This window comes from Natator depressus, chromosome 1 (assembly GCF_965152275.1).
Source record: "Natator depressus isolate rNatDep1 chromosome 1, rNatDep2.hap1, whole genome shotgun sequence".
Taxonomy (NCBI): domain Eukaryota; kingdom Metazoa; phylum Chordata; order Testudines; family Cheloniidae; genus Natator; species Natator depressus.
The window spans coordinates 162,362,408-162,377,185 of NC_134234.1; the positions used below are offsets into that span (position 1 = coordinate 162,362,408).

At 38.6% G+C, this 14,778-nt stretch overlaps 1 protein-coding gene across 4 annotated transcripts in view; it reads right to left on the reverse strand.

Moving 5' to 3' along the window:
- Nucleotides 1–788: 788 nt before the first annotated feature.
- Nucleotides 789–14,778, reverse strand: part of SON (SON DNA and RNA binding protein) — a 62,229-nt gene continuing 48,239 nt past the window's right edge. Inside the window, exons 8-11 of one of the 4 annotated variants that reach the window (XM_074970511.1) lie at nt 9,919–10,066; nt 5,112–5,180; nt 4,893–5,008; nt 789–2,731 (exon numbers count right to left, since the gene is read on the reverse strand). In XM_074970511.1, coding sequence (XP_074826612.1) covers nt 2,573–2,731; nt 4,893–5,008; nt 5,112–5,180; nt 9,919–10,066 — 492 coding nt within the window. In that variant the 3' untranslated portion in view covers nt 789–2,572. Of the gene's footprint in view, nt 2,732–4,892; nt 5,009–5,111; nt 5,181–9,918; nt 10,067–10,817; nt 10,898–14,778 lie in introns of those variants that run through there. The other 3 variants (XM_074970510.1, XM_074970506.1, XM_074970514.1) reach the window with 3 other exon arrangements.

Genomic DNA, 14,778 nt, shown 5'->3' on the forward strand with positions numbered 1-14,778 from the left:
AACTAAGCTTGCACAGGTTACCTTAATTCTAGTATCTACTTTTGCAGTGCTTCCTTATTCCTTTAAGACTTTTATATGGAACTATTTAACCTAAACCAGCTCCTGTGAAAAGGTTCACTTTCTGTGTTGGGGCTTGTGAATTTGAACCCTCTTACATTGGAGTGTTCCTTTGCACATTATAGTAGAGTACAAGTTTTCATTGAATCATTTCTAGTCTAGCTTGATGTGAAGATCATCTTGGAACCAACCAAGGCTCATCTTCCTGAACTAGGGCATGATTTTTCACAGGTATATCCTGTATATCCACAGCTCCAATGGACTACAGCTGGAACAGTGCTGAGCACTTCTGAAAACAAATACCTTATAAGCATCAAGTGGACAACTAGACAAACACACACACATTTAGTGGTCACCTCCCACAATCTTCTAGTCTACAGACCTTTTAACTTCTGCAGCAAATGAAGCAGGGGCCCAATAACCAACAGCTTCATTCATTTAATGAGGTTAGAGGCCTGGTAGGGAGAAGGAAGCATGATTAAGTAATTAAGTTTACCTGTGCATTATCTTTAATTCAAGCATTTCCTATTTGAGTGTCTCATTTTGCAACATGAATGGTCTTTGAACATAGAATTTTTTATTTTTTAACTAGAATTTAAAAAAAAAATCAACCCCCTGTTGCCACTATTTTTTAGAGGATAGCAGAGAACTGGATACAAGGCTTCCAGAGTTGGAGTGTGAATTAATAGAGCAGGGGACAGAGTTGGGACTCGTGCATGCTACTTTATTTTTAAGCAGTGCTTTACCTTTATAGTATTTATTCAGCTCTTTGTCAAAGCACTTTGTACAGGTGGTTACGGAGGAACAGTCCCAATTCACAAATAGCCTAGCAAAGCACACATTTTTATGTATTTTGCCGACAGACAAGCATGGATGGAACTCATCTGCCATATTAGACAGCTAGGTTCTATTCCCAGCTTTGAGAAAGGTGACTTTATACTACACTTCTAGCCTTCAGTCACTCTATGACATGGGACATTGATATTTTGTTCAATAAAAAGGTGCAAAGGATAGAGAATTGACATTAATCCATGGAAGAAATGGGACTAGAATTCATCTTCTGGCTCCTAGAGCAAAGCTCCTTCCCCTCAGACCAAAGGACAGCTTGATGCATAAGAGGAGCTCCATTTTGTCCCTGTGAATTTGTGGAGGTGTGTGCAGTTGACAGGATACAAGCTTTGAGGGGGGGAAAAAAAATTTAAAGAAATAATTAAGCATACAAACTACTACGCATGCGCAAACTACTAGGCCATTTTCTAAGATTTATAACTCAGCCATGTAAGACATGAGAACTATTTTCCCCCACTGCAAATCTGCAAACCCCCTACTGTCAACAGGTTAGAGCTATTTTTAAAAAGAGAAAAAGTGCCCATTTTTCCTACGCACCTTCGTTAGCAAAAACTGCCAAAATTTTGAATCAAACTTAGAAAAAACAAAACCCTTATCTTGTGATAGAGTACAAGCACAGAAAACATGAGGCCAAAAGTTAGCTTGGTAACTTTATAAACAACTGAAAACATTTCACTATTGCTCCCCCTCTGATACATACTCTCTAAATTACTGCTTTGGCACAGATCTTAATTACTGTTTACTGACCAATGATTAAGATTATGAACTTGTGCGGCTTTATTGACTTGAGTTGGGTACAACAATTGAAGTATCATTCTACCCCCCATCCAGTTGTAGATTTGTTATAGCTTAAAATTCACATTAACCACAAATTCATACAATCAACATCAGGCAGTGTGTTAATTTGAGATTGGAATAGACAATTTCATATCTCCTTACCAGAACATGCAGGGGAGAGAGACTTTTACACTGCAATTCTCATCAATTTCATCGCTGGACTTTCTTCCCTCTCATTTAAGCCAGGTCATTTGCCTTTTCTTTTTAGTCTTAAAAAGTAAGCAATATGGCCAGTTGCAGTACACCATTGACTTAAACCCCAAACAAGACAGAGAGAAGTGGTAATGTTAGCATTGTACAACAGTGCCACAATTTACCTACCTTCTTGGAGGGGTAACATTACTGGCCCAGTATCTGTCCAGCAGTACATACCAGCCTTTTTCTAGACTACGATAAGCTGCGCAGCCTTGTACTGACTATAGGCAAAAGTACTACAGCAGTAGCTTTACCAAGACCAGGGAAAACTGCATGATAGTACAAAAGAGTACGAAAGGGTTAACATTCCATATTGAAGAGAACTTGCATGAGTTTCAAAGAGAAATTGCATGAGTTTTAAAACAAGGGTTTAGATTACCGATGCCCTCCAGAGTCTGCCTGTTGAATTTAGTCATTTAAGAAATAATTACATCACTAATGTAAACAATATAAACATACCAAAAACTAAGTATGATTTAAATACATTTTTGATGGTACAAAAGAAAATCTTGAAGGTGTCTGTACAGTTTTTACAACGTGGGAATCACCAATTTATTTACAACATGAAACGGGGAAATACCTTTCTTGTGCAGAATAAAATTATCTGAAATAATGTCAATATAAAAAACAATATCTAGCGGTGTGAGGCACTCCTGAAGATGGTGGCATTGGGCATGCTGTCCTTTGGTACAAGTCCCATCGCTTGGAGAGCCGCAGTTGCTGCTGTGGCTTTAGCATGCTTCTTATTAAGGCTGGGAAAGCTAGGCCTGTATTCATGCCCATTGACCATCACCTGTTTAAGAGAAAAAACATACAATAAAATAAGAGATTTAACCAGTTGTTTGTTACTAGTACTGGAAAAGTTGTTTATAAGAGCCAGAAAGAGCGATACGCAAACTTCCTATTAAAAGTATGCAAAATCCGCTGCCAGCATCACCTGCAACATGCATGCATGTCCTCGCTGAAGTCTCTATGATATTTATAAACAACTCCATTGGATCTTAATGCTGAAAGACAAGCAAGTACAAACTATCGGGCTGCACTGAGGATGAGGAAATTAAGGTTCCTCAAAAACATCAATTTGTGAACTCTTCACTATTATTCGAAGTACAAACACACTCATTAAGTTTTCCCCATTCTCTACGTTTTTCTCTCATGCTGGCACACTTTGCATCTTGAAATTGTGTCTTCACTTCCCTTTCTGTCGTTTTAGATCTGGGTATAATTCAGATGTAGTAAGTTATTCTTATTTATATTCTAGTAACACCAAGGCCCCCACTCAGGATCAGAGTCTCACTGCAAAACACAAAATAAGATCGTCCCTGCCCAAAAGAGCTTATAATCTAAATATACAAGACACTGATAGACAACATATTAGGAAAATGTTAAAGGGCCAACTAATACCTTTTATTGGACCAACTTCTGTTGGTGAGAGCTCTTCTTCAGGTCTAAAAGATATGACCTCACCTACCTTCTCTCTCTAATATCCTGGGACTGACATGGCAATAACTACACCGCATGCAAAGATCCAAGTATTTTAAAAAACCCTGCCCCACCTAACTCTTCCTCCCCGCTCCCTGTGCAGAGCCTGTTATACCAGGTACACTGTGGCTCCATGGGAGTCTACATAGCAAACTTCCGTTGTAATTTAGCACTATTACAGCTCCACCAGTGAAAACTGTTGCACCCACAGGGCTTTGGTGATTTTACCATCATATCAACAAATGCTACTTGAGACTACCTTTGAAAAGGATTCAAAAGCTCCCTCATGTGATACAGAAAGGAACCGCTTCCCTCAAAGGGGATGAGTATATGATGTCTATTATTATTAACCATGTTTATTACAGTAGTACCTAAGGAACAACTAAGAATGGGGTGCAATTGTACTAGGCATTGTACAAACAGTCCCTGCTCCAAAGCAAATTAGGTTACTAGTTAATGTATTTAATAAAGATCTATTAAATAAGACTACGGTGGTGACCTAATAGTGGCTGAGAGACCTCTTTCTCCCTATATCCCCTCCAGGCAGTTGTGGTCTGCTGGTTTGCTTTTGCGTCTTGTGATTGAACTCTGTGATTAGTAGCAATGCACTCTGAGTGGTGGGCCCACTTCTCTGGAATCTGGTCCTTGGGGACAACAACAGAATCAGTGTTTAGCAAACTTCATAGAGCAGTGCGAGAACTCTTGTTTTGTTAAAACTACTAATTTATTCCAAGACCATTTTAGGAGCCAGATAGGTTCAGAAATGTAGCTCTAAAATACTACTTAATACTTTACGGAGCCCAGGTTTTGCTTGATGGGGGTAAATTAAAATAATTGATAAGAAACTACCATTAAGGCAGAAAAAGTGTATGCCTGAATTTCTTTTTTGTATATGCAAACTTTTTAAATTAAGTATAGAACAAGATGCTATGGCCTGGACTCCTGCAGTGATCTTTTCCACAATGCTTGAGAATTTTTCTCCTAGAGAAGGAGTGGAGAAGACACTAATATGTTTTTGTGATCTATTTCTCTCTGTCAGTTCTTTAGCGGAAGAGTAGTCATTTTCAATGGCAAACACTAATGCAAGATTAAAGTGGAAAGAGTAAGCTGGACTAAACAATAAAAAAGGGTTAAATCCTGCTCAATTTATTCACAAGGGCCGTTCCACTAAAGCTTATTCATGGAACTATGGCAGGTAGGATTTGACTCCAAACTGGTTTAACTCCTTTAAATTGGTGGTGGGAAGAATGGCTTTTAGCGTCTTCATAGTTACAAACATGCATACGTGTTTGCAGATTTTGGGGTTAAACTGTAAGCTCCCTTCAGAATAAGGACTTTGTATTCCTATGTGTTTGCACCATGCCCAGCACATTGGGGGCACTACTGGAATACAAAAAAATGAAATTAATAATACTAGATTTATCATTTCTAACCGAGTACTAGACATGTCAGAAAAGGGAATTCAAGCTTACCTTAAAGATAAAATGTTTGCGATGATCAGGCCCACTATCATCCACCAATACGAATACAGGTGGTGACCATCTTCTTTTATTACATATCTCCATCAATGCAGAAACTGGATGTTTACCTTAAATATATCAACATATTTTATTTCTAAATTAATTCCAATGTTACTCCTAGACAAGTTACCTTAAATTATATATTTTAAAAAGAGTAAAAAAAGGCCTTACCTGAAAGATCCTTCATTACACTAAAATGTCCCGATCTCTTTTGTGTCTTTTCTCCCACTGCAACAAGGCCTAAACAAAATATGGACCATGTTTATATCTTGTGTTACTTTTTACTCCTACAGACCTGATCTGAGCACTGAACTCTTGCTATTGGAGCCTGGGTTTCTCTCATTCCATTAACCCACAGCATGCATTAATGACACGTATCTATGACAACGCCAACTGTGGCACAATCACACATTCAAAAGCCTTTTAATCTCTCCCTTCGTTTCAACACTACTTTTTCTTCACACCATGCCATTCTTCTCAACTTGTTCCATTAAGACTGTAACTAGTCTACCAGTCACCAGGAAGCATGCTAAGGAAGGCACTCTTCCCCCTCACACTGCTCAGTACTTCACTGCTCATGTCACCTTTGGGGAAAATGCATGGCAGAAGCTGAACTAAAACTCAAGAGACGCACAGGTGCAGGGCTCCTGCAAGCCACCCAATGTTCAACATCTCCCCCCCCATGTACTTTAGTTGAAACATTTCCCTTTTAAATTAAAGAACTTCAAGCTTGTTGAAAAAAATCTTTGTCAATAATAGTTCACACTACAGTGTCATTTAGTCGTATGAGAGAATTTGTTAATTACAATGGCTTCCTTGTCTCATATGTGCTGTTCTTGGTTTACAATGATCAGAGAGTTTTCTTGTGTCTGGATTCATAGCCGTTTACACGGAAGTCAATCACATCTGGAGAAACATGACGCATTGTTACGGCTGCGTTTATGTCATGGAAGTCACGGAAGCCGTGAATTCCAGAGACCTCCTTGACATTTTCTGCTTCAGCCCCAGGGGCTGCAAGGCTGGAGCTGGCAGCCAGCAGGGCCCTTGCAGGCTTTCAGCAAAGGTTGACAGCCTCCTCAAGGTTCCAGTGACGGGCAACAGCCTTGCACATGGGCGGCGGGACCTTGGGCGAGCGGCTGGGGATGTCCCATTTTCTCTTTGGGAAATATGGCTACCCTGCAGCTCCCAACCACCATGGGCAGAGGGGGGAAACCATGGAGCTGCAGCAGCAAAAGTCACAGACAGGTCACGGCTTCCGTGAATTTTTGTTTCTTGTCCGTGACCTGTGACTTTTATTAAACAATAACCATGACAAAATCTTAGCCTTATGCATTGTCTATGGCTGTGTCTACATTACAGAAACTATGCTGGTATAGACCGCAGTGCAGATGCAGTTTACACTGCAGAAGGAATTTTTCTGTCAGTGTAGGAACACCACTTCCCTGAATGACATTAGGTACCTTGAAAGAAGCACTCATCTGTTGATAAAGCTACAATGGGGGTTTTGTCAGCGTAGCTTTGTCAATCAGAAGTGTGATTTTTTTCCAAACCCCTAACTGACAGAGCAAAGCTGATATACCTTTTCAGTACAGACCAAGCCTATAGCAGAAATACAGGGTGGGATTATCAAAATTGCTTAAGTGATGTAGGAGTATAAGTCCCACTGAAAGTCAATGGAAAACCTAACCTGCTCTAATTGTCTGTTCTCAGGAGAAAGGACAAAAATAAGTAGGTGATTAAAAAAACATTCTATATAGTTCTGAGGCAGTAGCTATCAAACTTTCATTCTGTTAATTACTTTGTACAAGACATCCTCTCATGAGCCATGTCCTCCACTCCAACCTTCCAATCCCAAGATTTTAAAGGGTAAAATAAAACAATCCATCTGCCTATAGCATAAGGAAATGTGTACGGTGACCCATCATTTTCCTTTAACAAAACATTTTACCCTCATGAATTTCAAAAATCCCTTTTCTCCCTCTCGAGTGACGCTTTTAAATACATGTAAAAATAAAACATTTGAACAACAATGGCTCTGAACTTCTTTTCCTTCAATCCCCTCCTTTTATTTTTCTTGTTTCTTACCTTCCACTTGATTCCTCTCCTGGTTTTTGGGAATGAAGGGAGTAAAGGGGACATACTGCAGTTTTTCACCGCTGTTTTTTCTTTTTTTTAAGCTCACATCCTCATTACCACCATACCTTCACCCTCAGAACTTCAAACATAGTTTATTTCAAGGGATTATGGCCCCAAAGTTATCTCCAAATTCAAACAACTCTGATGTTTCTTCCTTTATTTTGTTGAAAATTATTTACATAAGAAATAATTACAAAACTGAGGTTACAATGAAGGGAGGGATGCTATAGCACATTATGTTTCACATCTGGCAGCTTAAGCAGTATGGCTCTGAACCAACTAATGGGAAGAAGATGTTCTGCTTTCCACTGTTAATTGAAGCAGTGTTTTTTTACACCTTTCAGAGGCTGAGAAGGGAGCTCTCACAGCTTAATGGCAGCCAACAGAGCAAAAGAGTAGCTTAGTGGCTGTAAGCTGTTCAGGCCATGCCCAAGAGTAGCTGGTCTAGTGCAGAGCCATGGGAAAGGCTGGCAAGCTCTGGATTCACACCTTGTTGCTGTGTCCCAAAATAGCTTTTACTGAACATAGTTAATGGACTGTTCCTGGATGTGAATTCCCAGAAGACAAAACACTCACCATTTTTGAATAACTTTAGACAAGATTTCAAAAACTGTTTTCTTTTATAAGAAGGGAAGAAGAAAATTACTTTGTCCATTTAAATTTTCTAGCCAGAACACTAACCCCTTCTAGATAAAGTTCCAGTCTGGCTTTCAGCAGTACACACACACATTGGTCAAGGCTGTCCTCAACCCTTCCCTTACATCTTCTTCATATTGGTTTGCACAGCACATGGCACAGATTTAACATTTTATAAACAGCATCAGTCCATTCCAATGCACTTCAGTGCCCTCCCGATGTACAAGAATCACTTCAGCTACCTATTTTTAACAACCCAAGTTGCCTCTTTATAGCGTACATGATCTTAACATGAGGCACCCATGTCGGTTTAGCGAAACTTTGGCACTTCTTCCTATCAATCTGGGTTTGATTTTTTTTTAGGGAGCCTGTTGGAAAGGATTACAGACTTGAAGGGATGTAGGATTATCTATCTGATAATTTAATCCTTTTTTTCCCAGTTTTGAGTTTTAAAACAACCCAGGGATCACTGCAAGGATATCAATATTTGTCGGTGAACCTATACCAAGAAAGGAAAGATGCATGGCAAGAGCTCTCCTCACTAAGATCTTACTAATAACTTTGCTTGTATGCTGTTCTCTTCTTCTCCACCTCTCTGGCCATCTTACTAAACAGTAAGCTCTTTGGGGCAGTGAACATATCTGCCTATTTGTTTGTACAGCACTTAGCACAACAAGGCCCTGGTCCTGGTTCAGGTCTTCAGGCTTTACCACAATATAAATAATCATTGGGATTGAATGTCAAACTCTACAGATGTTAAGAAATGTTATCAGATACCACACAGAGGTTGCCAGACACTCAGTAAGGTTAATGCTCCTAATCATGGATGTGAGCCTGTCGGATAACACATTCTGCAGGATGCTCAGAAAAAGAGAAATGACCTTGAAGGAGTTTTAGTTTAGCTTATAGATCTATACAGTTCTTCCCTGATGCCTGTGACATTACCCACGTAAAACTCAAAGAACTGTTATCAGCAATGAGAGGTTTAGAGGACAGAGCTGCTGAACAACGCTGTGCTGCAGCTCAACAAGTTGAAGGCATTCCAGAAAAAGTGTTCTTCCTGGAACCTCTGCCAACTAATTCTTCTCCAAACTCTCTCCCTCCCTCCCCAATCTGGCAAGATGTCTGACAGAAATGAATAGCTGTAAAGCAGGTTTAGACACTTCAATATGTAAAACTCATTTGTTTTCATGGCTTCCTTTTCTATATGTGTGGACTGTTTCATCGCTCAGTTATAAAGCCATTGTACAGACTGCTAAAGGAGCTATAAACTTTAGACAGGATCTCATTCTTATACTTGTAAAACGAAACAGCGAGACTCTGAGGATCTCCATTTCCTGACTCCACACAGACAATTTTTACGATTCTAACACCTTATTTTTAATGCTTGATTGAGAGCATTCCACTATTGGGAAATCTCAATGTGGACAGTCAGGGTCTGGTTTTTAGCATCTGCAGTTTTCACTGACTTAACAGCATCTATGAAAATCAGGCCTATAGAGTTTAAGTTTACGTGCTTTGTTTCTTTCCTGAGTGAAACTATGATTGAATGAAAACTCTACTCTAAATGTCTGTAAGCTTAAATGGGATCTATGTAATGTATTGCAAGCTCAAAAAGGTTAGGGAACAACAGATAAATATTTAGTTTTCTACTTAAACTACAAGCCAATGTTAATCTGGTTTACCAGTGCACATTATGAAACAATATGGGTGAAATCCAGGCTCTATTGAAGTCAATTGGAATTTTGCAACACATTTTAAAATTTTAACTTTCAGAGCCTGAAAACGTTCTTTCTGAATCACAGCATACCTCAGCATGCATTGTGAAATAAAACTGCTGCCGAGTTTGTGTATATGTGCAAAATACCCAATTGTGTAATCTGGGCAGCTCATGTAAGTCACAGTAGGGTCCTGATCCTGCAGATAGGCTTATGCATGTGTCTAACTTTAAATGGAAGAGGAGCCCCACTTGACTTATATGAGAGTATTTATGGCTTTAAAGTTAAGCTCATGCCTAAATGTAGGCAGGCTAGGGTGTAAGGGGCCAGTATCAATACAACTATTTTTACTGTAATATTTTATAGTAATTTACATATTACAGTGAAAATAATTTCCATATACTATGATCATTCTATTCTTTGCTATAATAGAAAGAAAACCATTATCAGTTTTATAGTGTTTTAAAAGGTTTAAGGAAAGAGTTTACCTTTTCGATCGGTCTTAAAATCCACTAGGATAGGCTCCACAGTTCCTTCTCTGTTTTTTCCTAACCCCTCTCCTTCTCTCCAGCCCATTTTTCTCATCAGCTGGGCTCCCATTCCTCCAGTTACAGGGGCTGCTCTTAAGAACTGATCCTATCCAAAGAAAGAAAAGTAAAACAAGTCCTGAAGTTAGCACTCGATTTTAAAAAAATAACTGGGAGCTTCCAAAAATGTTTCTAACCACCTTTCATGATCAATTCAAGTGAATACACCTTAGCTTTACATACATTTACATGGCTTGTATAAACCCAAGTTCACAACATACAAGTTAGATACATAATTTGTTCAAAATATCAAACTAGAAACAGCTTAAGAAAATTTTAATGAGATCCCTTAAGTCAAAAATGGCAATTTTAAACATTGACCTGTTTCAAACGTGTAAATAATAAAATGATAACCAACGTTTATTTTTAAACACATTACTTTGGTTCCAATGTATCTCTTCTTATCTTGTGAAAGGAGGCAGTGTTAATTGTTTAACTAGCAACATTTGTGCCAAGTGTACCTAGTTATTGAACAAAATACAAGTAAATATAGTAATGACATTCAAATACTGTTTAGGCATATTTTAAATATGAATAATGCTTTCCCACTTTATTACGCAGCAGTTGCAGACACACATTTTACTCTGAAAATCCACATAGAACAGATACAGGCGTTTCTTAAAAACAAATGAACAAAAATAAGGTACTCAGCCACACAGTTTAGCAGCAGTAGTTGTAATATCATTGTCTCAAATCATCATTACACAATAGTTGTTAAGTGTCGTAAGCTTATCAAATAGAACTTTTAAAAATCTGTTTTGTTGTAAAGAACTTTAAAAACTCCTTAAATGTTTACGTACCTAGGCCTCGATGGCCGCAGTGTTGTGAATAGTAGGGCTGGCATTGACCGTGGCAAGAAGGCAGCTACAAGGATTTGACCCTGAAACAAGTTTCCATATAGAGGGGTGAAAGTTCACAGGTTATTCTGTGAACTATCATCTCTCTTCTGCCCCACCCACTGACCCAAGTAAGTCAGTCATTTCCATCACAGCAGCAAATTGCTTGACTTAATATACAAGTTTACACATTGGTATTGATAACGCAGTTATTCTCACACAGTAGGTAATAGGTACAATGTCTAGTATTTTTGTAGCAACTTTACCTATGTTTCAAAATAGTGGTAAGTTCACGGAACACTTTTAAAATTTCTTTATTTCTTTATTTATTTATTTTTTTTTTTACTGTGTTTGACGTACTCAATATTTCCCAGATTTGAAGAGACGAAGACAGATATTTCCTTGGTTTCAAATATAAGCAGAATTAGAAGTTTTCCTTTTCCAGGAGACTTAGAATATATATATTCTTAATAAAAACTATTAGCCTCTCAACACAGGCACCTATGGCACATACCAAGGACATATGCATCATAACCCCCCACATTTCCTGTTGTTAAGAAGTTAAATAATAAAAATTCATGAACATGTATAATAAGAATAGTTTTCCAAATATTTACCTATATAAGCAACAAAACAAATCCCTAGAAACCATGCAACTGGATGTTGAGTTTAACAACAAGGTGCTCTGATGGAAGGAAGGGTAGACAGAGGCTAAGTTTACCTCTCCAGTTCAACTTTCAATCGGTGCAGGCCATGCAGTTTATGTGTACGCAGAGACAAGTTAGCTGATGTTCGATACCAGCTGCCTCACTCTATACACCTAGAATGGCTTTTACTTACTTCCAGTTTCATCCTCCCCTGTCTTTTCCAGGAACCTCTCATAAGAAAAGGTCAACCATGCAGAGTATGATACAAACCCCAGTCAATGTCACCCAGGGTTCCGATTCCTCTTTTGTACCTGCTTTGCAATGATAGAATTTTCAACATCAACATCTGTTTCATTATCACCAACGTGTATTCAGTTCACAACCAGAATAGGAGCAAGTTCTTGATGAGGTCACTTTCATGTTATAGAGCTTTCCCATTACATTTTCAAATTAATTTTGGAAAAAAAAGACTTAAAATATACCCATTTCGTGGCTTAAAATGAAGGCATTAACCTTAGACAGAAATATCAAAGCCTAAACAAATCCTAAACTTAGAAAAAAATCTAACTTTCTCTAAACTTTTAAAGTGCAATTGTACTTCAAAATGACTGTAAATATGGCATAGTCTTACTCAGATCTGCTTCTTGTGTATTCATATCTTGTATTGATATCTGCTGATTTTAGTGGCAGACCATGTTTTTACTGCTTTTTACTCCTGTTGGCACAACAGAGCCAACAGAGTTAAGAATGAGAGCTGAATTTTATTCCTTCTTGTGCTTCATTAACAAAGCCTTTTACTACACTGCCAACAGTTACACCTACACAACCCCGTTGCAGGCTGCAGAAAGTTGATTTCTCACACATCACTCCCAGAAATAAAGAGTTCAGCTCGTCTCACATTCCAATTAAAGAGAACAAGTACTGCAGGTCAGAGGAAAAACAAAACAAAACTTTTTACTTATAAATGGAGGATAACTGAAATAGAAATCATAAAAGAAAAACATGAAGCCATACAATGCCATTTATACAGTTACATTCAGAGTGAAACTGCACTTTAAAGCGAATGTGAAAAATGACATTTATAAAATGTTAATTTTTTTAATTAGATAATGAATGGAACTAAGAGGGAACAGTATGGTCTAGAAACTGAACAAAGTACTTGAAATGATTACGCTCCAAGTCCACTCTGCCACCAATTTACAGTGTGATGTTGGAAAAGACACTTCAGCTCTTTGTCTCAGTTTCCTTCTCTCCAAACAAAGATAATACCGTACTAACTCATCCACCCCATTATCTCACAGGGGTGGTTGTAAGAGCGCCATATTTGTAATGAACTTTGAAAGTGTTAAAAAAAAAAAAATCAAAAAATCAAGTGATGCAGGACATGTGAAAGATTCAAATTCCTTTTTATTTTAAATTAGACAGGCAGAATACCAGACTAGACAGTCCAATAAGATCATCAGGTACAGTAAATCCTATGTTCCTAATTCTTTTCATTACCATTGTCAAATGAGTTTCATAACAGATTAAAAAAATATTTCCCATTTACCCAATCTCTATTCACAAATTGTATTACAAGAGAAATTGCTCATCAAGATGACAGTTTAATGGCAACTTCTCACCTGTTAATCTCCAAGCCCTCCTATGCCAGGCCAGACAAGTGGGTACATCTCCTCCTACCAGCAGATGGGGATGAACAAAGAGCAATGCTCTTGTGACACTACTTCTCCTACAAAGGAGGCTGGCTGGCAGATCCTGCTCAAATAGTTTGGAATGCTTAATGCTTAAAACTACAATAGGAAAATAACTTCAGAACAGTTTCAACTCCAACAACAAAATAAGAACAAGCGTGGGATACCTGGGCTGGCACAGGAGGGCTTAAAAACCAAACTAACAGGTAAAAAATTACAATTTTACAGCTTTATGCTATGCCAACAAAGCCCAGAGATAAGTGGGAATGTCAATAACAAGACAAAAGGTGAATACCTTACAAAAAACAGAGTAAGGGATTACAGTGAGCAGGACCTGGCTACCAAAGATGGCAGCAGCAAAGCCTAAAACATCAAGTCCAGAATGATTTGAGAAAGCATGTAAATATGCTTAACCGGCTCCTTTCCACACAGTTCTGGAGGGGAAGAATCTCCTCCTCTTCTGTCAGTGATGTAGACATGATGTTGAAGGAATAAGTCTTCATAGAAAACAGAGCTGCTTTATCCTGGTCAATGATTCCTCTCACACAAGACACTGAAGCTTGCAGATTGCTAAGCCTTTTATGGTTGGGACTCTCAAAAACACGACCACCACACGGGATCTGACTTTCTAACCACTAGATATCTAAGATACACAAAGCCTTCACAGCGAGTGTTTCACAGGGCCAGTCAGAATAAGGAGAAGGAACAGCCTTGTGGATGGGAGAAACCAACTTGGAAGGAAATTGAGAGCAACCTTAATTACTACCTTGTCCTGATAAAAAATTTGGCAGGGTTCCCTGAATTAAAGGACTTACAGCACTCATTCTCTCCTAACAAAAAAACAAACTGAAAAGAAATGTTCACCCCTCTTTAATGGTGCACAAGAGAGGGCACGAAATACAGATCTTATCGGGACAGAGGAAAAAAACCCCTCAGTTTTAGCTTGTCAGCTGTCCTAAAAAACATTACCTTCAAAAGTGCATCATAGAAGAATGCTCTAACTTTGCCTCTTAGTATTAGAGTGGCATAGACCCCAAAAGCCAATATGACAGGCCTTTCAAAAACAGAACAGAATTTCACTAGTAACTGAACTTAAATCTTCTGGCCTTGCATCAAGCTTGAAATATGCCTTAATCTGCTTTTGACCACTTACCAAGCAGTTCAGATAAATCCCTCTTCATGCAGGTTCACTCAAGAACAAGGGATTCTCCGTGCTGAATTGTACCCACAGTGAAACATAGTGGGTGATCACAGAAGAGATCCAGCCAGCTACCGTGCTACCACCTCCCGAGCCAGTCCAGGAATTCCAGCCAGTCCAGAAATACCAGGATGATCTTCTCCCTGAATTTGCCTATCTTCTGAAGGACTGACTATGGCGAGACGTATAGGGAAGATATACAGCAGGTCAAACTCCTACAAGGGAGAGTTAACACCTGCTCCCAGGGCCAATGAATCCTGGACTCTGGAGTAAAAGGCTTCTATATTCCCATTCATCCAAAGAGGTACCAACAAAATTATGAAAAGCACCTATTAGTTTGAAGGACTATTCACCACCTCTGTTTGTACAAAGGTATTACTGAGTGCTTA